We start from the raw sequence: 26,406 nt of genomic DNA on the forward strand, positions 1-26,406 counted from the left end.
CAAACCATAGTTTATTGGTACTTAATGCTTTAAATATTGAGATTTTTCCTTCTGAGGCCACAGACTAAATGTGGGGACAATTCATGTGGACTTGCTTCTAGAAGTTTGTCATGCCTTACTAATTTCCTATTTCATATTTTGCAGTTCTTTTCTGAGCTTTCTAAAGAATTATTGTATTATTTGGTGTCACACAGTTCTGTCTTTTGTCCTCAGAATCAGTAACATTCCTCTTTTCTGGTTTTCTGTTGTTACTGATCAGTTTAGATTTTGTTTCTTGGTTTGCCAGTAATCATTGCAAATTCACCTTATCACAAATGGATTGATAAAAGATGTTCATTGGTAAAATCACTAATTAGGTGATGTTTTTAAACAGGCCTCAAATTAAATGAGTGCTTAGAGCTGATCTATAAAGACAGTTGTGATCTGCCTTTAGCTATTTGTTTCCCCCCTGCTTGTACATGGAATGACACTGAATACAGGAACTTGGGGCAAGCGATGTGGTTGGATTACGTACATGGAGCAGACCAAAGCTGTATCTGGAAAGTTGGAGGGAGAATGTGAATACCTGTTTCAAAGTGTGGGAAAAACCTTTCTTGACAGGACAATATTTCTATACATGTACCTGGATCACATGGCTCTTTGGGCTTGGAGTTATAATTAAAGTGAGTTAGTGTATGCAAGGTGTAAATTGTCAAAGTGTAGTAGATTTTAAGTTAGAAAACCTTTCTGCCTATTTTTGGGTTCTACCATATGGGGAGAACAGATTAAGTCTTTGGGGATGTGAGGTGTTCTGTGTCTGAATCAAGTGAAACAGGCTATACTTGATCACCAAGTGTACACTTAGCTAGGCATTGGGAAGGAAACACTGGATTTTTACAGCAAATCATTCTACAATGGGCAACATGTTTGCAGGGAAAAAAAACCCAGACATCTAGAAAATTTTTCTGGAAGGAGCCATAAGCTCCTTCCAGAAAAGTTACATTTGATATGGTGACTGGCATATGTATCTCTTTCTCCATAAAGTCTTTGATTCCCTTGTTCCTGGTGAAAATAATAAATTAACTGAAGAAAAAGTGATTTGTACTAAGGAAAAACATGTTTCCCTAATTTGACTCCACTGGGCAACAAAATTAAATGAATCTGAGTGTTTCCTTTACAAGCAAGATTCCAGCAGAATGAGTGCAGCACAAGTTCTACTCTCCTGTCTAGCACCTTTGAAATAAGCCTTTCTCATACTTCATTTGCAGGACGTTGAATTTGCATAATGTTTGCTGTTGGCAATGAAAGATTTGGTTTTCCTAGTGTCTGTTCAAATTCATGCTCAATGTCTTAATTAAAATGGTTGTGGTCTGTTTGTCTCCATACAAAATTTCAGTTAGTATGTGGAGACATGGAGCATTTCTAATCTAGGAGTTTGAATATCTTCATACTCAATCAAGCCCTTAAAACACTACTTTAAGAAAAGTTCATAAACGTTGAGGGAAGGGAAGGAAGCTTTAGTCTTTGCTTGCTTAAACATTTGTTTGCTGAAATAGGTATTTAAGGAATATTTTAGTTATGTGAACAACTGTTGAGACTTTGATTTTATAATGATATGATGAAAGAAATAACAGAGACTATTCGGGAGGAACTAAAGTACAGGGATGCAAACTACAGATAGAGGCATATGAGGAAACAAGGTTTCTTTCTTCTCTGTAGAGCTGCTTGCCAGTTTGACAAGTTTATGAGAGATGGTTCATAATTTCCAAAAAATTTCAGAGACTGAAGAAAATGGCCTCCTATTTTAAACCAATTCATTAGAAATGGTTCACTAAAAGTCTCTAAACTTTCTGTGCCTTGAAAAAGATTTCTGACTTGGCAAGGGCAATCACCTTAAGTTTAGGTGATTTTTGTCTTTGTGATGAAAGTCTACTTAGACATTCTAAGTTTGTTATTGTGTTCTCTGTATAGGATTTCAGTAATTAATAAATGGGTTTTTTGAGTATCCATCAGTCCAGAGCTGTGCAACCTGAGTGGAATTTTTTTCTGGCAACTTCTCCTTGGTTACTGTGGTATGCTGTAGTTGTCGGGTGTTGAAGCTGAAAGCAGCTTGGCATTTGACATCAAAGCAAAAGGAAGAAAAGGAAGGCATGAGTATGCTGTGTTTTCCCAATATTTCCCTATTTTCTGTCAAATAATTACAATAAAATGGACAAAGTGTTTACCCTAACCCTGTAACAGAAAAAAAAAATCTTATTTCTGCTACTGGTTACTTCTTCATATGCATTAAAATATGATTATTAATTCTCTATGACCATGCATTAAGGGTTTGTGTGTTTCTTTAAGGCCAAGCCATGAAGCTTTCCTGGCTTTCCATCATGGTCCTTAACTGCTGGCCGGGTGAAAATCAGTTCATTGGCTTATTTGAGCAGTGCTTTGCTGACTGTCATAAATTTGATGATTGGTCAGTTGAAGAGGGCAGATAGACTCTTATTTTTATGAAGGTTGTGGAAAATAAATGTCTTGGATGATGCTGTCATCTCTAGCTGAAATTCAATAAGTCCAGAAGTTGGTGAGGAACTAGGAGTAAACAGAAACAGTGAGCATGATCACACTAAACTTGGTTCCTTTTTTTCAAATAGGATGCTAAACTAAAATTTAAGTTATGCATGTAAGTAACATGGACGGCTTTAGCATCAATGCAAAGAAGTTGTGCAGGATAATGCATCTAAAAGTGAACTCCATTATGGAAATTATTTAGTTTTAAAACTACTTAGTCTTCTTCAATCGTGAAGTGAGAGAAATGTATTGGACATCACACCTTTAATTTTGATTCTTAAAGAATTGCTGAAAAATGAAAACAGCAAGAAGCTACCAGTTTTAAGAGGGCTTAAAAGACGGGGGTCAAATTGTGACCTCAGTTTGATTTGCTTTAACTGTAATATTGGCTGCTACTAACAGTTTAATAATCTTTCCTTTGGAATTGGCAGAAGATGGAGAAAACTGTTTTTCCCTTTTTTTTTTTTTTTTTTTTTTTTTAAATTTGAATGCAATGGCCTGTATTTTGCACAAAGTTATAGAAACTATGAGAAGGCAAAAATGCCTACAGATATCCTAGTTTCTTTTGACAAATTCATGTTTTGTGTCAGATACCATGCCTTAGATCAAAGGGGATTTTCAACTTTAAAAGAGGCTTACCCTGGACAAAAGTGGGAATGAGGGTCTGTTCACAAGACAAACTGGTAGTTGGTCTTTCAGACTGAGAAGTGATGGGGTGTTGTAATGGAAGGCACACAAATTAGTTTCAGTGAGTATTCTTTGAGCCTGAAGCCTTCTTGAGTCACAAATTAGGAAAAGTCTGGACATACCTCAAAGACAGAAGACAGGTTAAATTTTGATAAGAAATAATACCTTGAGTGTGGAACCTACTTTCAGATGCCAGTTTGCTTTACCATGTGCTGTGTGTTTATTCATGTGTTTCTTCTTTCTTTCTTTCTATCTTTGAAAGTACTTTTTATTCAAAAGTTATTTTAGTGTCTTACCAGAAAAAACTTGAATATATGTCAAGAAGACTGCTTGCTAAATGATTTTGTAATGATTTGTGTAATACTCTTCGATCTTTAGGAACTGGAATAGGCACAGTGAACTAAGCATAATTACCAAGTTTAATCTGAAATCTTCTGTTCCCTATAATTTTTTAGGATATTTTTCCCTTACTAGTTAATATATATTGAAGGTTGTTCTTTGGGTTAAGTCTTGGAGAGATTTTGCAGAAAACCTAATTAATTAATTAATTCTGTAGATAAATACATTTCTTTAATGTGTTTAGTAATCTTGAAATATGTATAAAAATGCTTTTTTACCTGATGTTCCACAATTCTTTCCTTGCATAATTATGGATTTTGGAACAAAGTCTATGTTACGTACATGAGGAAATGGTTCCATAATTATACTAATGTTTTCATAATTAACAAGCTGCTTGCCAATTTTAACTGACAAATTCCAAGTCGCTTCTGCATGAAGGGGAAAAAAACCCCATAAAAAAGGCAACTCCTGTTAGTTTTTCCTTTCATACTTCTTACAGGTGTTGAAACTATTTATTTCTAATTTGCAAGTGAATTTATGTGGTTTTTTTCTGATAGGCAGTGCTGTACAGATTTGGAGGGCTGGCTTCCTCCACCTATGCTCTGGGGCTGTTTCGGGGGGCTGCCCTCAAGCTCTGCCAACAAATCTCAGTCCTGGCTTGTACAATCCCCTGCTGCTTCTGCCGCAGTTCTGGGCAGCCCTTCAACAGTGATTGCCAATAGCACTGACTTCTTCCAAGTGGTGCAGCATTTTTCTGGTGCTCACAAATGGGGGCTGAGGAAAGACCACCAAAACTTACTTCCACTTGTGACCCAAGGCAAGGTTTGAACTCCAGTTTCTGCTGAAAAATGGCAAGTGTGCCTTTGGACTTCTGTACTGCTCAGCTGCAGTATGGATCTAATGCTTTTACATAGCTACTGAGTAAAATGTTGATGTCTAAATAAAAGCTGAAAACACTTAGTCATTTTAAGATCCTGAAATTAAATGGTTGTAATAAAAACATGAAGGAGAATAGTTGACGTGGCACTTATAAAGTGAAAATGAAAGTGTATCTATGTGTATGTATGCATATTTGTTATTTCAATTTCTAAGTGGTTTTCTGTGTGTTTTCCTCACAGTATCTATATGTATGTGTTTCATGCATAACTGTTTGTATTAAAAAACCTATATGCAGCATTCTTTCACTTTCATTTAAAATCTGTGAATCACAACAAAAATGCTGTAAGAACATCTAAGGTAGATAATTAAAATATAATTAAGTTTAAATGCCTTGGTGAAGGAATATAAAAATATTTAAATTCAACAGGCTAGTACATTTGCAGTTTTCTTTTATTAGGTGTGAAATCTAAGAATCCCCTGCCAACTCTTGAGGGCTCAATCCAGAATGTTGAATTGAAGTACTGCGGCACATCATTGGTCAAATGTGCCTCTGGGACCGTGGGATCAATAAAAATTTGTGCCAAAGCCCCAGGTATGTGCAGCTGGACCATGTAAAACTTTATTGCCTGTATAGGAGAATTGGCCTTGCTTTTTACAACGGAGTTACTGAAACAAGAATTTACTCATTGTTCCTATGAATCAGAGAGGGGTTTTTGTATTCTGTTTTGGGGTTTTTTTGTTGTTATTAAGTATGTCATGATGATCCAGTCTTGTCTCAGTGTAGTCAAATTTTACACTGAATAAAAAAAGTTAGATTTTTTTTTCTCCTGAGACGAGTACTAATCAGGAAGCATTCAAGAAATAGGAAAAATACAGAATACTTTAACCTAGCTTTATCCATAGCATAATTTTGATGTATTTTCTTGATTTTTTAATGCCTCATTTTCCATTAGTGCTACAGGTATATATTTTGCTTGTGAAATATTTCAGGACCCTGTGATTTTTTTTTTTTTAATACTTCTTTAATACAGTGTTTCCTGAGGAGCATGCAGGAACTTATCAATGTCTATGATGTCTTTATGGATAAAAAGCAGCTAAGGTCAAGAACGTTAAAAATTGGGTGTCTTTAAATAGAGTTCATGGTGATGTTTAAGTAGATTATTTGATAAAATTGGGAAGGATATTACTGTTTTAAAGATAATCAATTATTTTATTTGAAATCCTCCTGGAAGTCAAGGCTTTTACAGGATAAACATTAAGTAGATTGCCAAATAGTTTATGTGATGCTGCTCTTTCTGTTTGCTCTTTTAATTCTGTATTCACAACGTATATTAATAGATGTTCTCTTTGGACTAGTGAATATTTGTCTTGAAAATTTATCTTGTTACACTGAAAGCAGTAAGGAATCTAATTTTTATCTTAGGCGATGGTGGAAAAGAGAAGCTGATTCCTTTAATTCAAGGCCCTTCTGACACCAGAGACTTACACAGCAGTAAATGGCTCAATGAGAGTAGAAAGCCAGAATCTCTCTTAGCTCCAGATTTGGTAGCCTTTACAATCCAAATTCCACAGTATATGGACTACTGCCATAATTCTGGTAAGTACAAAACTCTTGTTAAGCTGGTATCACATTACATTTTTCCTATCCAATGTGATTTTCAAAAGAGGTGCTTGGTATAAAATGTGCCAAATGTCAAAGTATCTTCTACACACACTGCACACATTATAACTTTAGTTCACTGTGAGACAAAAGAACTGAAAGCTGCATTTTGATTTATGTCTTCTTCAATGAGGAGTGCTTCATTAACTTTGGTTGCCTTTTAAAATAATGATATGAAACTTTTGTAAACTGCAGGCAGGGGAGGGAGGAGAGGCAAGATCCATGTTGAAAATATTAGTTCCATTCTCTCTTCCTGGTCCTGAGTTGGCCTTCTTATACAGAAGTTGACATACTGGATTCTAAATGGTTCATATAAATTTGCAGCATAATTTATTATTAGGAAGTTGTTTATAATAAAATTTGCTAACAATAAAAAATAATTTAAAAAATGCTTCAGGGCACACATCTAACCTCATCAAATTTGGTGTTGTGGTGGTCTTAAATGAGAAGTTAATAATTTGTGAGAGTTGTTTGGCTAAATTTAAGGGTGTTGTTGACTTTGTGGGCATAAATACTTTTTACCTGACATTCTTATGGTTTCTGTGGTCTTTAAACAAAACATTGGTCTGTTTTAAGCAACACTGACAATTTTAAAATATGTCTAGTTTAAAATAACTCACGTAGTTTGTGAAATACACATGGCACTGGGTTTTGCTCTCAGTGTGATGCTTCTTAAAAACCATGCTTTCATGTTTTTTAAAGCTTATTCTATGGCAATGCTAGGCATGGAATGAAAAGTGGTGAAAATACAATCCAAAAAATTATCTAGGTTAAGGAAAGTAAAAGAATTATCTGACTCCAATATTATGAAACACAGAAGTAACTTGAACATTTCGTGTGCTTTTTTTCCTGTATTTTTTTCCTGTGTAATGATTCTTGAATGTCATTAGACTGAAAAGTAACAGTGAATTTATTACTGTTGTTGCAATTTTTATGTGTATATGTAAGAAACATTTGAGTCTTACACAGAGTAAATATTTGTAAGCACTGTGCACTCCAACAGTTGTTAGGTTATTTTTTCAGTGATTGTACTTATGTGTTTTTTGGAGAGCATCATGTTGAAAATGTTTACAGCAGTGTTATTATAACAATTATCTTCAGGTCCTGCTCCTAAAGCATTGCCAAAAAGCAGTTCATGATTCAATCATATCTGAATTAGTCAGATGAAGCTAAAATCTCTTGCACCTGTTGATTCACTTAAATACCTTTTAAATGTTCCTAACAACAATATTTATGACTATGACTAATTTTCACATTTCTTCCCTTTTTTGAGGGTTTTTTGGTTTAATTTTCTGATCTTTGTCTCAGTCTGTGAATTATAATTTAAAGGCTCTGTGGATACCTATACTATACACTTACTGCTTTTGTTACAGGTCATAAGAATCACATACATTTTTGCTCATCAGTATTATAGATGCTCCAGTTAGATGGTTGGGAGTCTTTGTTGGGCCGTGACAGGAGGTGCTTAATGAGAATTAAGGCATTGACAAATGAAGTGCTGGTCAGCAGGGATTTTGAGTTACAAACCTTTTTTTTGTAATAGACAATTGTGTGTGGCACCTGTTTTGTAGATAAATGGACATACATTAAAAATGTGAAGGTTTTAGAGTTGAAAATGTTCTGGACACTTCACCTGCCCCCTCAGCATCTCAGAGAAGTTGTAGTGATTCTGTGTACACAATGGCAGTCACTAACCTGCATGTTCAGGCTCTAGCTCTACTCCTCTAGATCTGTCAGGTGGGGAGTGACAAATGAGAGGAAAAATCTGACTGATTTGCTAAAGTTTTGGTCGCATTCAATAGGAAGAATGGCGTACTGCAAATGACTTATATTTTTTTAACATAAATTAAACCAGGAGTGATTAATGTTTCATTTGTCTCAGGTTCTGTACAAAGGATAAGCAAAGCAAAAGCCTTTGCTTTCAAATACTTGCTGAGGAAGCTGGGGTAATTTTAATGCAGGAGATATGGCTATCATTTTCATTATTACTGTGAAAATTACATGTAGGAAAAACATGGAGTGCTTTGAGAGCATAAAAATGCATTTGCTGTCAGTTGCATTCACTTCTGGGAGTTTAAAAAGCTATACTGGATAATTTCACAGAAGAAACTGATCCCTTGGGAGTAAAAGGTTTCTTAAAGTTGTACTACTGGAGGTGATTGTGCAGTACTGAAGTTGTGCTGTTTGTGAAATTTTTCCTAATAATGTTGCAGATAGTGTTCTTTAGTAGGAATTTGGACTAATTAATTCATTAAATTGAATGGAAAACAACTTGATCAAAAATTCAAGCAGCTGTTTGGATGTAAAATGCTAAGGAGGAGGTTGTGCAAATGGCCTGAGATACTTGAATAAATCAGGGCATATTCACCAAGAGAACAGGGAGGGGACTGTTCTTCTTCCTCTCCTTATTGCATCAGCAACTGTCTACAGTCTTGTATCACTTGAGCCTTATGATCCAGGGTGATCAGGATGGTTGTGCAGCTTCCTTCTACTGTTCGTCTGTATGTGGCCCTGCAAAGTTACAGGATGTATTTACAGTCTGAGGGATAGAGCATTTGACACGATCTCTTCCTTTTCTCTATTTCACTTGTGCTGTTGAGAGGAAGAGGAAAAAGAATATGCTTCTAGCATTATCATACTGCATTGAGTACAGCCATCAAAGGAGAAAGCTCTAAACTGTACTTTCATAAAGGGCAGCATTTACAGCATGTGATGTGTAACATTTACAGTGTATAACAAGTATAAAACAAGTGCATATACTTACGATTACTGGTCTTACTGTTTGATGCATCAAGTGTCATTATCCCATGGAAAACTGATCCACCTATGGCAAAGGAAGTATTTAGGGACAAAGAATATAAATTTTTTTTTTTTAGTCCTTATGCTGTAATTTTAATTTTGGATACTTTGATTGTATGAAAAACTGCCCCAGGTATCTCTATGCATAGTTGTAAAAATCAGTGAATATGCTCCTCAGTCTTTAAACTGCAGCATATAAAATAAGTACGAGAGAGGAGATTATTCCATTACCCCAGGGCTTGGGAAGGTCTTCTTACTCTTTCTCTGAAATAACCCTGGCTTTATTAACCCTGGGAGCAAGCTGCAGACCTTGTTTGTTTCACCTGGCCTTTGAGAGAAAAGGGAGATTTCAAAATGAATGCTGGTGTTAGTGGCTAATTATGAACAGCTGTTGAATAGATGAGGTGAGCTGATTAAGCTCTATTTGGTTTGCCATATTGAATAATTGAGAGTGCGTGCACAGCCAGTGTATGGACAGCTTTATTACAAATAAATCAAGAGGAACAAAAATAAGAAGTACAATTAATAAAGTTTTCTCTGCGATCAACTTAAATAGTCAATAATGCAGCAGTGAAATAAAGGAGTAAACAAAAGTACTTGTGTTAATATCATGCTCATATGTGTCAAATTTATACACATAGTGGAGCAAAGCAAGAGTGGGAAGGCTTCTCTAAGTTGTCCAAGCTGCATAAAGGCTGAATAGCAAACATTCAACCTTATAAAAGTTGGTATTTCTTGTTTAAGTGATACATTTCTCAAACTTTCAAAACCTTTAGAATTTTTTTCTTCTATCAGTGTTTTGATTTAGATAAGATCACTTACTCCATTCACCCGCTTCCCACGCCGAAAGGAAAAAATAACTGAAGAAATGATATCTTCAAGTATGAAAAAATTGCCATAGAAGTTGTACCAGCAGGAACATCAACTTTTTTATTACTGTAAACAATCTGATTTTTATCTGTTAGAACTTAATAAAAAGGAGGTGAGAGATTAGAGATAAGTTTGGTTTTATGCATATACACCTACACAGGCCCCCCAGCTTCCCCTTTCTTGCAGTTAAAAGAGCATGTTATTCACATATTTTTTAATTTAATTTTGACTGCTTGCACTGGGGATATTAGTTTGAATTTTGAAGCTGAAACAATTATATTTTTAAGTTCTCATCTAATTTAACTGGGTTCTTGTGGTAGTAAGTAAATAAGTAAAAAATCCTAGTAAAAGATAATTCATAGTCTAATTTGAAGTATTTTGGAAAGATTTATCACAAAGAATGAATAAAAATGGTTAGTATATTGGAATAATTAAAGACAATTCACATTTGTGGTTTGGACATGAATGTGTAAAAATTATACCCATCTATCTTATTACATTTCCTTTTCTCTCCCTGAGGATTTCACTATGTACTTTATCTGTAATTGTTGCCAGTTTTCTATCAAGTTCCCACTGGGCTTCTGGTGCAAAAAATCTTATCCTCTCGATGACAGAGCTTGCCTGAATGATTTCATGCTCTTAGCATTTTTGTTCACGGGAATTAGGGGGAGAATGTAACTGCAGCTGAACATAGCATCTATTTTTGTAATTTTGAAGTTTAGGCTCTGTTATTGGAACTAAATGAAGAGATGCAGGTGTTCTCCAGTTCAAGTCCTTCGGGATTTTTTGATGGTAGATGCTTGAAAAGAAAATGCATGTGTTTCCAGAGTCAAACAGCAGCTGTGGACAAGGATTTATGTTTTTCTCAGAACTTTGGGATTTCAAAATGTTACATTTAATCACATGCACAGAAAGGAGAGCAAATGTTAAAGATGTTACATATAAAACTAGGAGACTGATCTTTTTACCATACCAACTAGTTGTGGGAATAGAGGAACAAAGTGATCTTTAATCTTAATATGCACAATTTCAAAAGGATTATGATAGTTGCCAGAACTCTGGTCTTATGAGAACTGTGCTCAGGCAGTGCACAGCATTTATATCTTCTTAATTGCTTTTAAAATCTGATTTATTCTTATATTTTGCCTTGGAAAAATACGAATGTTAATAGTATGAGTTACTGAAAACACAGTATTCATGTAGGCTTACTTTGGAGGGTGGATTTAAATTCAGTAAGTATACATTTTTAGAAGAAATTTTCTGGCAACATCCTGTAGTTTTCAAAATTTGATTTAAAATAGCAGTTCAACTGCCTGAACTGCAAGGCTATATTTGGAAGTTTTCTTTCTAACAGAATTTGTGGGCAGAAGTATTTTGTGGTAATGCAATTTCTTCCTCCCTTTCTCTCTGGTGATTTTGCAATTAGTTGATTGTAGCAAACAAAATGTCTGACATCTTAAGTTTAGCTGAAATTCAGGCAAGGGCAGCAGGTGGTGGTACTGCTGAGCAATTCAGGAAGGGAGAATGGTGTGGGCAGGAGCAGGTTGGTTACAGTAGGTAAATGTCAAGTTAATTAATACAAGGAAAAGAAAGTAAAGCCTCCTTTAACATTCACCAGTTTGTGTGTGCTCCATCCTCTGCCATTACCCTCACAACCTCAGTATGTTGTGCACTACAACAATGTTAAATATCAAATATTTTTCCAGGCTTGGATCACCACTGCATCTACTGTCTTACAAAGATCCAGCACTTAGTTAGTACTTTCTCTAATAGAGAAGTCAGCTTGTCCTCAAGTGCAGTCTGTTCCTCTGCTGGCTGCAGCTGGAGATTTCATATCCATGGGAGTAGCAGCAGGGAGGGACGTACTATACTATGCTAACTAGATTGACTACTTCCAATGAGTTGCATAAATCTGGCAACTGCCAGTAAGTTTTGGTTACAGAAACGTAATTGCACAATGCAGGAATAAGACAGCTTGTTCAACTTTCCCTCAAGTAATTCTGCAAATCCTCTTGGGGAGGAGGTGTTTTCATCTCTTTGCTTATGTTGTGGTCAGTTTCTCTCAATGTGCCATAAATCGTTCAGCAATACGTGTGTTCTAAAATTCTGAGATTGTGACTAAATAGGATTCTGAGTTTTGTAAAATCTTACTTTAAAACTTGATTTTTTTGAAAAAAGGAAAATGGGAAAAAAGCTACACTGTTATGCAAGTTGTTAGGTAGTTAGCCTCTGTAGTTGAGTTCCCTGAACTCTTTCAATCCTGACTGACTTTGAGATGTACTATTCAGCTGCACTGTGGAAGCTGGGCAATATCTTTAGTCAAAGAAGCACTTTTGCCTTTTTTCCAATTTATTTTTCTTCATAGAATTACTTAAGATTAAGAGTTTGGGCAAAACAGGAACAAAGCACTGTGAAGATGGGGACTCAGCTCCTAATGACAGGAGCCTTAGACGTTGCATTGGGAAATACATGACTGGGGAAACTGGAAAGCCTGCATCTCATCTGGATTTATAACTATTTTGTAAAAAATTATTGTCTGACTCTTTTCTTCTAACTCAGGATAACAGTGTAGATAATGTAGTTGATCTTGTAGTTCTTGGGGTAGGACTTTGAGCTTCAGTATTGGCAAATAAAGAGTTGAGCTCTTCAATGGTGGGGGTAGAAAGAGGTTGGAAGGCTTTAAAGTACATAAAAGAAATCTCTCCACCTTCTCTTTAAACAGCTCATAACCTGGAAAATTCTGTAAAAGTAATTAAAAAGAAGTTGTTGAAAAGCCTTTTCTTTTTTTTAAACTTTTAACTAATTAAATGTATAGAAGTTAGGGAATGGCAGATATGAGATTTTTTTCTGCTACCTTTATTTTGTGTTTGTGCATGTGTGTTCCATTGGATTTCTGTTCGCTTTAAAATCTGGCAGTATCAAAGTGTTCCATATGGCCACCAAAGTTATATGTAACACTTCTGTTATTGAAAAAAAATCTGCACGTGAGTTCAAATGATAATTTCTATTTTCATAATGGTGGAGGCTGATATATCTGTGCTTCCTTTATTTATGAAAATGCATTTACCTTTCCCACTTATGGCATCTGGAAAAGCATTATTCAGCAAGGTGACTAGATACTTATTGTTGGTTTCAAGTGTTTTGAAAATATGACAGGTATAGTCTCAGCAATTGCTGACACATAGCTTTGGACATTGAAATCTGTTTTTAATTGAGAAAATATATGTTGGCGAGCATATTGGGATAGTTCCCTCCCATTTTGAAAAAATGCCATGGGATCTTTAACTTCTATTTGGACACTTCCCAGACATGGTCCTAAGGGACTGTAGCTGTTTATTTTCAAATAGTGTTTAAACTATTTCCAGGTTTTATATCTATTGAATTGTATTGCTCTCACTGCCTCTTTAGTGATGTAAATGATTCATATAAGATGGCTACTTTTTTGTAATGAAATGCTAAATAAATATGACTGAAAATCAGTAGACTCTTGGTGGTAGTAAATGCATTTTGACTGGGTCAACTTCAGTTTTTTAAAAATTTTAGTAGCAAGTAATTAAATAACATCATAGCACATTTGATAAAAACAGCGCTGAATGAAACATCTTATTTTTAATGCAGAAATTATTATATATAGAAATATATTTGTCCCTAATCTGAAGTTTTTTTCAGTAATTTTCATTGTTCAGCTCTGTAGCAGTTTTTTAAAAAAGCTACAGGTCACTCCCAAGATTCCGATGTTCTGGTTATAATACAAATGTACTAATAATCTCATTTTTCTGATTCAGGATGCAGTCAGAGTGAATATTCAACCACATTGTCCCTTTCTACCCAAACATTGCTGTTCAGAAGCTCCCATAGAAATTCCTTCCTGTGATGTTATGAACAGCCAGTTGTGGTCAGCAGTTAAAGTTGGGCCATTACCAAGTGACTGAAGAGCTGGTTTTATGTAGAAAGCAACAGTTCACAGTGAGGATTAGGCAAAGCAGGTTAGAATTTTAATGGTATTTTATTTAATTAATCTAGATAACCTCTGTGATTACTCCCGATCTAGTACAGACTCCTATAGCTGACCAAAGTCAAGTAATTTTGAACAGACAGATGATCTTTAAGGTGTAAAACTTTGGAAATATTTAAAGTAGTTCTGAGTTTTTCATGTGCTCTGAAGCTTCTTGAAGACTGACTCTATTGTTACCAGAAATCTGCAGACTGTATAAAAATTAGTACTGCAGGAACTATTATTCACTTGTAACCTTTAGACCATTTAATCACTCCTCTGCTGTATGAGCCGACTTCATTTCACCTGTGCATTCAAATAGAACTAATATGCTCAAAATTCATAATATGTACTTGTGCAAGGTGGCAGAATAACTTAAAATTGATATCAGGAAAACAGTGCACTGTGTAACTTTTCAGTTCTAGCTAACAGCTAAAATTAGCTTACCTATAATAGGTGAGCCATTAATGTTGAGTAACTCTATATAACAGGCTTTAAGTACAGCAAATTCAAACTCAAATGTGGTATATTTGAGGTTATCCTGACATTCTCAGTATCACATGGAATGCTAAATCTATTTGAGAAATGCAGTGATAGGATTAGTGTGGATATATACTTTAATTAAATAGCTAAATGTTTTTAATTCTTAATTTCAATCTGATTTACACTCTTCAGTAGAGGACAAGGCATTTTGAAAAGGAAAAAAAAAAACCCATTTGTTTTCTAGAAGTCATGTCTGAAAGAGGAGATTCTAGGTGTTGCCCTGGTCTTGCAGCCAGTTCAGTTAAGACAAACATATGCGAGAGCAAAGTAATTTGCTGACCTGACTTCTGAGTTTCCATTCAAACTCATTTGTGCTGCAAATTGTTGACACCACTTTCAGCACAGCATATTAGTGTATGCTCTGGCTTTCCTAAGTGTTTTCCTGATTCCTGATGTATTTTCAAGGTGAAGGAGACAGATGTGGAAAAAAAATGTGATTTTTTTCCCCCAGGAGATTTAGAAAAATGTGGATTTGCAGAATAGCAAATAATTTTGGGGTTCTACTTTCTGAACCTTTGAGAACATTTCATGGTTATGCAATGAATGAGTACTCTGACAATGAATGGAAGGGATGGGGAGTTCCAAACATTTCAGCTCTTACAGTGGGAGTTTGCCTGTGTTTAGCCTGGGTTCCCCATCTGTCACTGTAGAGCTTCTGGGGCTGCTTGTCTGGGGTTTGTGCCAAGCTGAAGAAATATCTTTGGCTATGCTGCCTCATATCCAGGAATCTTAGAAAAATAGACCACTGCCTTTGGGAAGGTTGACATGAAAGGAGTCAGACTGACCTGAGTTTGAGCCATGTGTTTTTGAATTTCAGTCATACCAGTGGAAAAAAGACCATGTTCTAATAATATAATGCAAAAAATAAATGAAAATAAAGTTTATTCAGCTATATAATTAATAATAAATAATAAATCTTCAAATTAATAATCTGAATGAACAAACAAGTGGCTGACTGCCTCTTCTTATCTCCTGCTGTCCTCAGAAGCACCTAAGCTTGTTTTACTTTTGGAATAAAAATAATTAAACCCTAAACAAATATTGTGTAAATACAATATAAAGCATATTAGAACTTTCCTGTTCAAGTGGGGAAAACAATGGGAATTTTGTAAATAGAAACAATACTTTGAAAATTAAGAGACAATATTATTGAATATAAGAATTATTAAATACAGTATCTGGCTCAACATTAGTGAGCAGGGTTATGGAGCACATATGGTGATGGATCATCACTTTTAGATAGTATTCTCTTCTTGTCTGTATGTCCATAGATGTAATCAGTCAGATATCCAGTTTATGTAAAAGCTGATGAAGCACTTCTTTTATGCTTTGCACTTTGCGTGAATTATATGTACAGCATATTTCTTATTTTTAGTGTAACTGTGTTCATGTTTAGTCACGTATTCAACAGAAATAAATTAATGAAATGAGAATATGAATTCTCTTTTGAGAAGAATTCTACTTTTGAGCTCTCTTATGCCCCTGCTGTCATAAGAGAAAAGCAATTCAGTACTGAGTAAATCTTTCAGGTTGTTACGTGAAGATTTGTACAAGAAAATGAAATCTGTTCAAACTATCTATATAGTATTTGAAAGATGTATTAGCCCAAGTCCTGGATTAATATTTTTCAGAAAGTAAAATTATTGTGAAACACTTCTTTCATACATATTTCATAATGAATTCATTATTCAGTGATAAGTTTAACATTAACCTGTTATGTTAAAAGTGTGGTTTTAAACCAACTTTTGGAAAATCTTACAGATAGAATGTAATTTTTTGAAACCAGATGTCTAATTTCAAGGGCACATATCAGTTCCTTAAGTTGTATGTCTAAACAAGTAAAATGAAACTTTAATGCAAGTTGCAGTCAGTTGATTAAATTATTTTTAATTACAAAATGAAATAGTTAAGGCATATTTGTATTTTCCAAAGTAGGAGTGTTAAAATATAATAATCATAATGCTAATTATGTTTAGTGTAAATACTTTTATAATAATTTGAAGCCAATAATATTTGGGGTTTTTTTTGTTCACTGGTAATATAAGCAAAGTATAAGCCTGTGAAAAGGATGACTTAACACAACTGTTGATGCACTTCAACTGAAACATCTTTATCAAGTTAATACAAGAAGCAGTCATGCCCTACTTGAATTACTCATTTATAATGGCTGAGCAGCAGCCTGGATGTGGACTTTGAAATCCTGGGAAAATAAGACGCATGCATGCATCCAAATGTCTAGAGTCTTTAAAGCAGCTGTAAAATGTTGAAGTGAGATGTCAGCTACTAGCTGTTGTCTACAGTTTTAGTCTGAAGGGAGGTGTAATCATTTAATTGCTAACCAAATTTAATATTATTATAGTCATTATATCCTCAGTTCAAAACTTTTTATTTTCTAGAGTCATTTGAACTGAAGAATCCGAATATTTGTCTGCTTTTTTGCACACTTTTATTGCACAGATTATTCCAACTTTTTTTGAAGATCCTACTTGCTTTGTTAAAATACATATATTTTTCACTAATTTTTATTGTGCTTGTAATGAGGAAATAATAATCCCAAAGATGTGTAAAATACCAAGATAAAGCACATGTGTGGGTAGCAATTCCAAAAATGCTATCTTTGTGCTCAGTAAGGACATGAGAGAATAATAGCTGGTAAAAGCCATGTATTAAAAGGGTTTCTGTCTCTTTGCACTGGTGGGATGTTTTCACAGCCTTTGCACATGATGGCATTGCCAGGTTCTTTGTCTTCACAGCTTGATTTCATGTTTTCTTTGAAAAGACAGACATATAGGAAATTAACTGTTCAACTTTAATTTTTTCTTCAAATTCTTGCACAATTCCAAAGGGTGTGCATCCCATTATACTTGAAACAGAGATTTTTCATTAGAAATGCCAGATGTTCCTCTAGTATCCTCACATTTCCCAAGTCACTAGTATAGAAGTAAACACTCTTCTTTTAACTGCAGGAATTGTACAAGTTCCTATGACAAAGAGTCAGTGACAGCATGAGTATCCAGTTTTGCATGTTGGAACATCTGTAAGGCAGTGTGAACTTTATGTTGCACTTTGGAGACAGACAATAAAGTCCATGTTGTATCTATCCAGGGATATTCCTAGTCATCTCACAGCAGTTGGTGAGAATGCAAGGGTGCTTAATTAAGGATCATTCAGGAATTGGTCAAGGAGTTTTTTCCTTCTTTCTGTTACAAGTAGAACTGAGATGACTTGTACTTTGTTTGTTTCCTGGAAAAATCACTGTCTCAAAATCATGATGGAAGGAGAACTGTTTTCTACACAATGGCAGCAAATTAGGCTCCCAGCTCAGAGATGGTGCATCGTGCCTTCTTTCCTGGTACTGAGAAAATGGAGAGGTGGGAATAATCCACCTTAAAGGTAGAAATACAATGGGTAAAAGTCTTCACTCATAGTTTTTCCAAGGCAATGCTAGTAGAGTTATTGGTATAGCTCTTATGAAAGAGCTTTAAACTAGATTTGAAGGAGGAAAACAAATAAAACCACGCTTACTACAGATAATCCTGGGAGAAGTACGCCACTGTCTGAGGCATGCTATGGTAGCAAGGTCCTTTGGTCTGCCTCCTCAGTGGAGGTTGGGGATGGAATTCCATGTGGCGGTAAAGACACAAGGGTTGTTGAATTTTTAGAAACCAAGGAAGCACCTGAGAGTGGTTACATAGGAATTAGGGCTTGTCCTCCCCAAAAGGCAGTAATGAATATTCCAACTGAAGTGCATTTGCACCAATGCATTCAGCATGGGCATCAAGCGGGAGCTGGAAGCCTTTGTGCAGCAGGAAAATTACGACATTCTTGCTATCATGGAAACATGGTGGAATGACTTGCACAACTGGGATGCTGCAGTGGATTGCCATAAACCCTTCACAAAGGATAGTAAAGGAAGGAAAAATGTTGGAGTAGCTCTGGATGTTGGGGAGTGTTTGGGTTGTCTAGAGCTTAATGATGGTGACATTAAGTAGGGCGAGTCTTTATTTTAAAGTTAGAGAAAAGGACAACAAGGCTTTGGTGAGAGTTTGCTAAATGCCTACCAAGCAGAATAAACAGGCAGATGAAATATTCTGTTAGTGGCTACAGGAAATCTCACAATTGCTGGTCCTTTTTCTCATGGGGGACTTCAACTTACTGGATGTTTTCTGGAAATGCAATACATTGGAAAGGAAACAGCCTAGGAGGTTCTTGGAGTGTGGAAGTTAACTTCTTGACACAGCTGGTAAGCAAGCAAACTGTGAAAGGCACAGACTGGACCTTTTGTTTGTGAGCAGGGATAGGCTGGTGGGTGATGTGGTGGTTGAAGGCCTCTTGGGCCCAGTAATTATGAAATGACAGAATTTTTGGTTCTTGAAGAAGTAAGGGGGGTGGGGGAGCAGCAGATGTGCTACATTGGACTTCCAAGAGCATACTTTGGCCTGCTTAGGAGGCTGATTGGAAGAGTTCTTGGGAGGCAATCCTGAGGCACAAAGTAATTCAGGAAGTCTGAGCATAATTTAAAAAGGAAATCTTAAAGGTATAGCAGGCTGTACTCATGAGCTGAGAAAGATGAGCTGACAGAGAAGTGTCTGACATGGCTGAACAGAAAGCTTTGGCTGGAAGTCAGGAAAAAAAGAGGAGCTCGTGACCTTTGGAAGAAGGGTTGGAAAACTCACAAGCACTACAAGGATGTTGTAAGGTAATGAAGGGAGAAAATTAGAAGGGCCAAAGCTCAATTAGAACTTACTCTGGCTACTGTTGTGAAAGACAATGAAAAATGTTTTTGTAAATACGTAAGATCAGTTATTGGATTTAGGGGCAAACATGATAGCAAAAGATGAGGAAAAAGCTGGGATACATAATGCCTTAATGCCTCAGTCTTTAATGACAAGACCAGTTGTTCTTTGGGTACCTAGCCCCCTGACCTGGAAGACAGGGTTGGGAGCAGAATGAAGGCCCCATAATCTAAGGGGAAGTGATCAATAACCTCCCATACAATTCAGGCATGCACAAGTCTGTGGAGCTAGTTGGGGTCCATCCAAGGGTGCTGGGGGAGATGGCAGAAGAGCTCACTGAGGCATCTTCAATTATTTTTCAGTGGCCCTGGCTAACTGGGGAGCTCCCAAGTGACTGGGAATTGGCAGTAGTGACTCTGATCTGTAAGAAGGGCCAGAAGGAAGATTTGAGGAACTGCAGGCCTGTCAGCCTGACCTTGGTGCTGGGCAATGTTACGCAGCAGATCATCTTGAGTATCAACATATGGCCCATGCAGGACAACCAGAGGGATCAGGTCCAGCCAATGTGAGATCAGGAGGGGCAGGTTCTGCTTGTCCAATCTGGTCTCCTTCAATGACAGGGTGATTTGCCTAATGGGTGAGAGAAAGGCTGTCAATGTTGTCTACCTGCACGTTAGTAAAATCTTAGAAACAATTTTTCATAGCACACTTTTGGAGAAACTGGTTTTTCTTGGTGTGGATGTGTGTATTCTTTACTAGGTAGGAAACTGGCGGGTTGCCCAGGCCCTGAGAGTGGTGGTGAATAAAACTAAATCTATTTGGTAACCAGTCACTAATGGGGTTCCCCAGGGCTTAGTGCTGGGGCAAGTCCTGCTTCATGTCTTTCTCCATGATGTGGATAAGGGGATTGAGTGCACCTGCAGTCAGTTTGCAGAGGACATCAAGTTAGGTTGATCTGCTGGACAGTGGGAAGGTCTGCAGAGGCATCTGGACAAGCTGGATGGACGGGCTGAGACCAATGGTATGAGCTTAGGCAAGGCAAAATGGTGGGTCCTGCACTTGTGTCATGCAGGCTACAGACTTGGGCAGAATGGCTTGAAGGCGGCACTGTGGAAAAGGACCTGAGTGTGCTGGTCAGCAGTGGCTGAATGTCAGCCAGTGCATGCCCAGGTTGCCAGGAAGGCCAGTGGCATCCTGACCTGTGTTAGGAAGTGTGGCCAGCAGGACCAGGGTGGTGATTGTCCCCCGATACTGGGCATTGGTGACGCCACATCTCACCTGCTGTGTCCAGTTCTGGGCCCCTTAATTCAGGAAGGACATTGAGGTGCTGCAGCAAGTCCAGGAAAGGGCAATGTTGCTGGTGAAGGGTCTAGAGGGTAAGTCATAGTAGGAGCAGATGGAGCAGCTGGAGTTGTTAGGCCTGGAAAAGAGGAAGCTCAGGAGAGACCTTAATTTTCTCGATGACTGCCTGAAAGGAGTTTGAAGCTGGGTGGGGGCTGATCTCTTCTCACAAGTGGCAGGCGATAGGACAAGAGGAAATGGCTTCATGTTGTGCTAGAGGACGTTTCAATTGGTTATTAGGAAAAATTTATTCACTGGAAAGGGGTCAGGCATTAGAATAGGCTGCCTAGGGAAGTGGTTGTGTCACTGTCCCTGACAGCATTAAAAAGACATCTAGATGTGGTATTTAGGGATGTGGTTTAGTGTTAGACATGGCAGTGCCAGGTTGGTCGTTGAACTCTGACCTTTAAAGCCTTTTCCAACCTAAACAACTCTATGATTCTATATCACCAGGGAGAGCAATGTTTTATCTTAAAGACTTGTGTAAAGTGGAGCATTTTGGATGGGTCTGCATTGCTGTTTTCCACTGAGGTTCTCTATTGGGCTGCTGCAGGAGTATGATGGAGGGATGTTTGCAGTAAGAATGCATCAACCCTTGTAGCCTTTGCTGTGGCTTGGCTCTGTTTGGATTTAGCTACCACAGTTTTTCACCCCTTCTCATATGGGAGCTGCTCAGCTTAGCTGCTGTGAAAGGTCTCTCTATTTTGAGATGTGAATTAAGTTACTCCAGAACACTTGTTCATAAGAGCAAAGAAATTGGTAATTAACAAGCATAGTTGTACAAAAATAGCATGAGGTAATGCTAAGGGAACAAGATGTTTTTCATTCATTTTCTGTGAGGTCCCCCCACAGTGAAACACTTGCAAATGAATGCTGCTATATTGGAAACCAGTAGAACTCAGACTCAGTAGCAGCAGCATTTTGGACCTGGCTTTGAGGAAATAAAGTAACATCCGAGTTCCTGCCATGCTTACCAATGTGGGGCAAGCAAAGTTTTTCCACTTCTGTGTAGTAGAGGTACCTCTTCATGTTCCTTTTTCTTAATTCTCTTTTAAGGGTGGTTGTTGGCTCATACATAGCAGCTGGCATGAAGGACTGCTGTTTGTGTGTTCCACAAGTCTCTGTTTGTGTGTGACCCAGGCTCTGTGGATGGTTGCTTAGGCTTCACACCTCACAGGGCTGTGACTCTTACCAGCATTGGAACATTAGAAGCCTTTCTAGGATTGCTGCTTCAGAGAAATAGAAACAGTGTAGTAAATAATATTAATAATAATAATAGTAATAATAATAATAATAATAATAATAAACAACTAGTAAAATCATGAAACTAATCGAGCTTGCAGTCCTACTTATTTCCATTTTTTCAGAGAATTTTATTTGCTTTTTTAAGAGACAAAGCCCTCTTCTTACCCTTAATTTCCTAAACTGGAATTCCGCAATAAGAATTTGGAAGGGCTGGGGTCAATTTCTTAATTAGGGTTGGGAAAAGTGGGAATATATACTTACCAGACAGCTGGTATAATTTTCCTAAACATTTTCATGTTTAGCTATACATGTATATAAATATAAGGAGAGAGCAAAGTATTTATTCTCATTGTATCTGTGAATAAGATAATCTGAGTATTGTTGAGATTTGGGAGGAAAGCTTAGAAAACTGATGGTGTAATCCATGGTGCATTGTGTGCCCTATAAATATCTTGTAGAGCTGCAACTTAAGAGAAAATATACATCTTTTTAGCTCTAGATGTTCTTGTTTCCCAGATGATTACTAGTGGAACAGGAGGACAGTTTCTTTAATTCCTTTATCCACAAGTCAGTCCCTTTGGAGAACCTCCAGTTGGTTCTTCATACCCCAGGAAGAATGCTAGTCAAATACTTGTTTTTTGACAAATTCGACCTATTTGCTGTCAGTACCAGGACAACGTGATCAATATTTATTTAGGGAAATGCAGACAAACTCTCTTTAATATATTTGGGATAGAAAATATAGTGTGTGTGTATGTATATGTATATAAATATCTACATATCTCTATGTGTGTATATATAGATATGTATTTTAGTATAAATGTGTAGTGAATTTTTCCTGTTACTTTCCAGTAATTTTCCTGCCTAAGATAGGATAATAATAAAATATCTTACCATCTCATTGCTTTTTCTTACTTCTTTTAGGAACTCCACCTGGCCATGTCCTGTCATGACTATTTGACATGTGCAGCACTTCTAAATGAACTTTTCCTTCCAAATTATCTTTTACGTAATTGATCTTTTAGTTGATATTAATCACTATCAATGCTATCAACACAACTTTAAAGAAAATCAGTAGTTTTAGCATTATATGGCTTCTTTACTAAATTCTTCCTGTGCTTTTATAAATTAAATTTTCTTCCAAACAAATAGGCTGCAGACTAATAAAGTGCATGTTATCCCACTAGAAATTCTAAACAAAAGCTAATTTATGGCAACTGGAAATATGTCCAAGGCAGCTAGCATTGCTGCTTTTAGTAGTTTCAAAACAGCGTTACACCTAGTTAGAGCAGCAGAATGTGTCTTGCATGTCAGTGTGCCAATGCAAATAATATTCAGACTTTCTACTATGTTTCTTCTGTGAAGTGCAGTTTAGTATTTAGTTGCTGATAGTGTCCATTATTATTGTTATGCTTTGGATCAAGGAAAAGATAAAATAGTCTGAATTACAAAGCATCCAATGCCTTGAATTTTCTGCCCAAGGAATAACAAAAAGTAGCAGACTGAAGTTCAAATTTATATGGGGAATAAGTTTGAGTAGTTTTCTGTGCCATTAGTGGAACAAATTAAACTTTTGCTGCTTGAGTGCATATACCTAAACAGTGTAGTGTGGGAGGATTATCAGCCAGTAAGTCTTATTGGTTTATTGGCAGTAGAGCAGATTTAAACGAAATTTTCCCATGGCAGAGGTACTGTATCAGCGATCCCAGAAGTTTTTCTAAGAAATTTATGAAGTGGTATGAAAGTAAATTACTGAAGAGCCATCAAAGCAAGTATGTTATTAATTGACAATTTATTGACTTCATCCTTACTGCTAGTAAAAAGAAAAAAAAAAGGATTAGGATTCCCAGTACACTTTGAAAGCTGCGTGAGGTCTTTTGTACAACATTTCAGTTAACCTGTAATTAATTAACTTAATTAAACAAATATTAGTAAAAGAGTAAAAGCACACTTATTCTGATGGATCTATAAAAATAGTCATAAGATCAATGTAAATAAGTAATGGAAAGTGTGAACCTGGGTCTGGTTAGGGCTGAATGTAACACCGATTATCTTTGATCTTTTGAGAAACTTAGTCCTTGCTCAGGAAAATCTCTCATAAACATCACTGACTAATTACTAAAGTACTGCTGGGTCTTCACCCTTCAGCTTATGGTCAAAAATGTATTGCTGTTTATTATACAACATTTACCATTTTTGTGTGCCTAGCTTCAATACGCTTAATTCAAACAGATTGCAACTTGACTTTGTTGTTCATTATTTTACCTATATTAAACAAGTAGGACAGTGATTACAGTAGAAAAAAGTGATCTTTATTTTTATTTTATTCCAATTTCTTATATTAACTTGCTGCTTCTGTCTAATTATTTAACTTCTCTGTGTATTATTTCATCTGCAAAAATATATGTTACCATCCATGTGAAATGCTATGGGAAATGCTGTAAGAATATTTTCAGACTTTTAGTTGGAAGGTATTACATTAAGATTGGAATTTTGTAGTGATAGTAGTTGTGTATTACTGAGCATGCTCTAGGTCTTGTAAACATCTACTATTTGAAATAGGAATTTAAGTCCTACGAATATGTGGAAGTGGAGGTCTCCTTAAACTGAAAATAAAAATCTAATGCTGTTATTTCGAGATCATTCATGCACTTTTAAAATTTATAACTTTTTTTAATGTCACACTTAAGACATGGAGATTAAATGACAGGAATATTTTTCCTGTTACTAATAATTCATAAAGCCTACTGCACATAAAATACTTGAATTCTCTCCTTTTCTGTCTCTTTCTGAAACCTGTGAACTTCTTCTGTTGAATTCAATGGCTGATAAATTGTTTGCCAGGTAGGAGGGAGAATGCTTGACTTTGATTCACAGTTTAATTTCTTGAGAAAATCCCATTCTGTGCAGTGTGTCCACAATAGAATCTATTACAGAATATTTTTATTTGCTGTCAGGTTTTTGGCCAATTTACTCATGCAAGCAGTCTCCTGGAAATCTGCTTAATCAGTAATACTGTTTTGAAAACAAACATTTTGTAAAGATCTGTCTTTTTTCATTAACAGCTGCAAACATTATGAATAAATCTAAGTCTTTTTTTTTTTTTTCACTCACACATGATATGCTTCCCTTCTTTGATATTGTCAGTTTTACCTACTTTGTTCATGGTACTTCAACTTTGATCTGGGCTAATTGCCATTAAATTCACACCGCTCACTGACTTGGCAAGCCAGAGCAAGTTAATGCCATTCATCATCAGGAGAGCAGTTACTTTCTTCTGTCCCCTCTAGGCATGTGCTTGTTTGTTTAACTGCAGAATGATTTGAGCAGTTTTACATATGCTGCTCATACATTTTCCATATGAAAGTCAATAGCACAGCAGAATTCTACAACTGAGGGTTTTAAAATATGTTTATTTCTTAAGACATAAGTATATTTAAAGTTTTTTTGGTTTTTTTCCCTTGCTGCTTCAAATGCTGTTTCTGTCCCGCAGCGAGATTTCACAGGAGGTATTTGGAGCTTGTCCTTGGGTCAAGGAAGAATTTTTGTCTGTTTGGTGCTTCTCTGCTTTTCCGAATACAGATTGCTTTTGCCTGCTGAAACTATTTAAATACATTTAAATTAGACATATACAGACTTTTTTTTCCCCTCTTCGGATGTCACAGATTGTGTGATTTTGGGAGAGGAAAAGACAGAATCTCCCAAGTCAATGTCTGTCTTGGATTTGCTCATTGTCTTTGCTGGGCTGATAACTTTGTGATAACTTCTGGGTACTGCATAATTTACCAGTGTTAATGCTGATAGGAAGGAATTAGTTTATTAAATAAACATATTTATTAAACAAGCATTTAATAAGTTTATTAAATAAGCATATTATTTTAAGCATTTAAAATATTAAAATTATATTTTAAATATTAAATAGTTCTGATGAAGCAAGTATATTGTATAAATTTCAAATCTGTGAACTTGGATCTTTTCTCCAAAAAGTGGAGAATTTCATTCAGTAGAAAATTAGACTGGTTATTTTTAAACCTGTAGTCCAGTACTACCCTCAAGAATCATCTATTGACCAGTAATAGTTCCTCTTCCCAGAGAGTGTAATGAATTGAGGCAAGGTGTAGCATCTAACACATTAATAATAAGAAAAGAATAAATAAAAAGCATGAGGTAAGTTTTTATAATATGAGGTGTTAAATGGACTCAATTTGAAACTGATGAAAAACTTGTTCTGCAGCATTATTGCTAAATTCTCCTGAAGGCAGCTCGGGAGATAATAATAGTAGTTCAAGCCTTTGATGGTGTGTTTCTTGAATCTTTCATAACTTTTTGACCTTCATTAATAATAAGTTTTCTGCACTGTGTAAATAATCCTTTGGATATAATCACTTCTGTTTAAAAAAAGAGGGGGAAGTACATTTGAAAATTCAGAACATATTTTTGATTGTAGAAAAAAGATGTAGCAATGTTGCTTACTGTTCCCTTCCCATTCAAATTGAAATTTCTGATTTGATCAAAATTATTTCAGTTTGGTTTGGTTTTATTTATTTTTTTTTAAAGAGCATCTGTTCTTTGAATTATTTTCATTTCGGTTAGTTATTGTTCATTATTTTTAGTTACTGGATTTCTGGTGTTCTTTAGTGTCTGCCTTAAGTATGCAAAATTAATGTTATTCTTTCTGGAATATTCTTTGAATTTGCTTAGACTGCAATGAATGCTTACATCACTGTGTGAAACAATTGAAATGACTACTGAAAAGTTTTATGAATTTTGATAAT

At 36.0% G+C, this 26,406-nt stretch overlaps 1 protein-coding gene across 7 annotated transcripts in view; it reads left to right on the forward strand.

The window, feature by feature from the left end:
- Nucleotides 1–26,406, forward strand: part of VPS13B (vacuolar protein sorting 13 homolog B) — a 429,942-nt gene that overhangs the window by 132,572 nt on the left and 270,964 nt on the right. For all 7 annotated transcript variants that reach the window (XM_041413097.1, XM_041413101.1, XM_041413100.1 and 4 more), the window contains 2 exons: nucleotides 4,901–5,035; nucleotides 5,867–6,040. In XM_041413097.1, the coding sequence (XP_041269031.1) occupies nucleotides 4,901–5,035; nucleotides 5,867–6,040 (309 nt within the window). The remainder of the gene's footprint in view (nucleotides 1–4,900; nucleotides 5,036–5,866; nucleotides 6,041–26,406) is intronic.

The sequence above is a fragment of the Onychostruthus taczanowskii genome, unplaced genomic scaffold, assembly GCF_017590055.1.
Source record: "Onychostruthus taczanowskii isolate IOZ18803 unplaced genomic scaffold, ASM1759005v1 scaffold4, whole genome shotgun sequence".
Lineage (NCBI taxonomy): Eukaryota > Metazoa > Chordata > Aves > Passeriformes > Passeridae > Onychostruthus > Onychostruthus taczanowskii.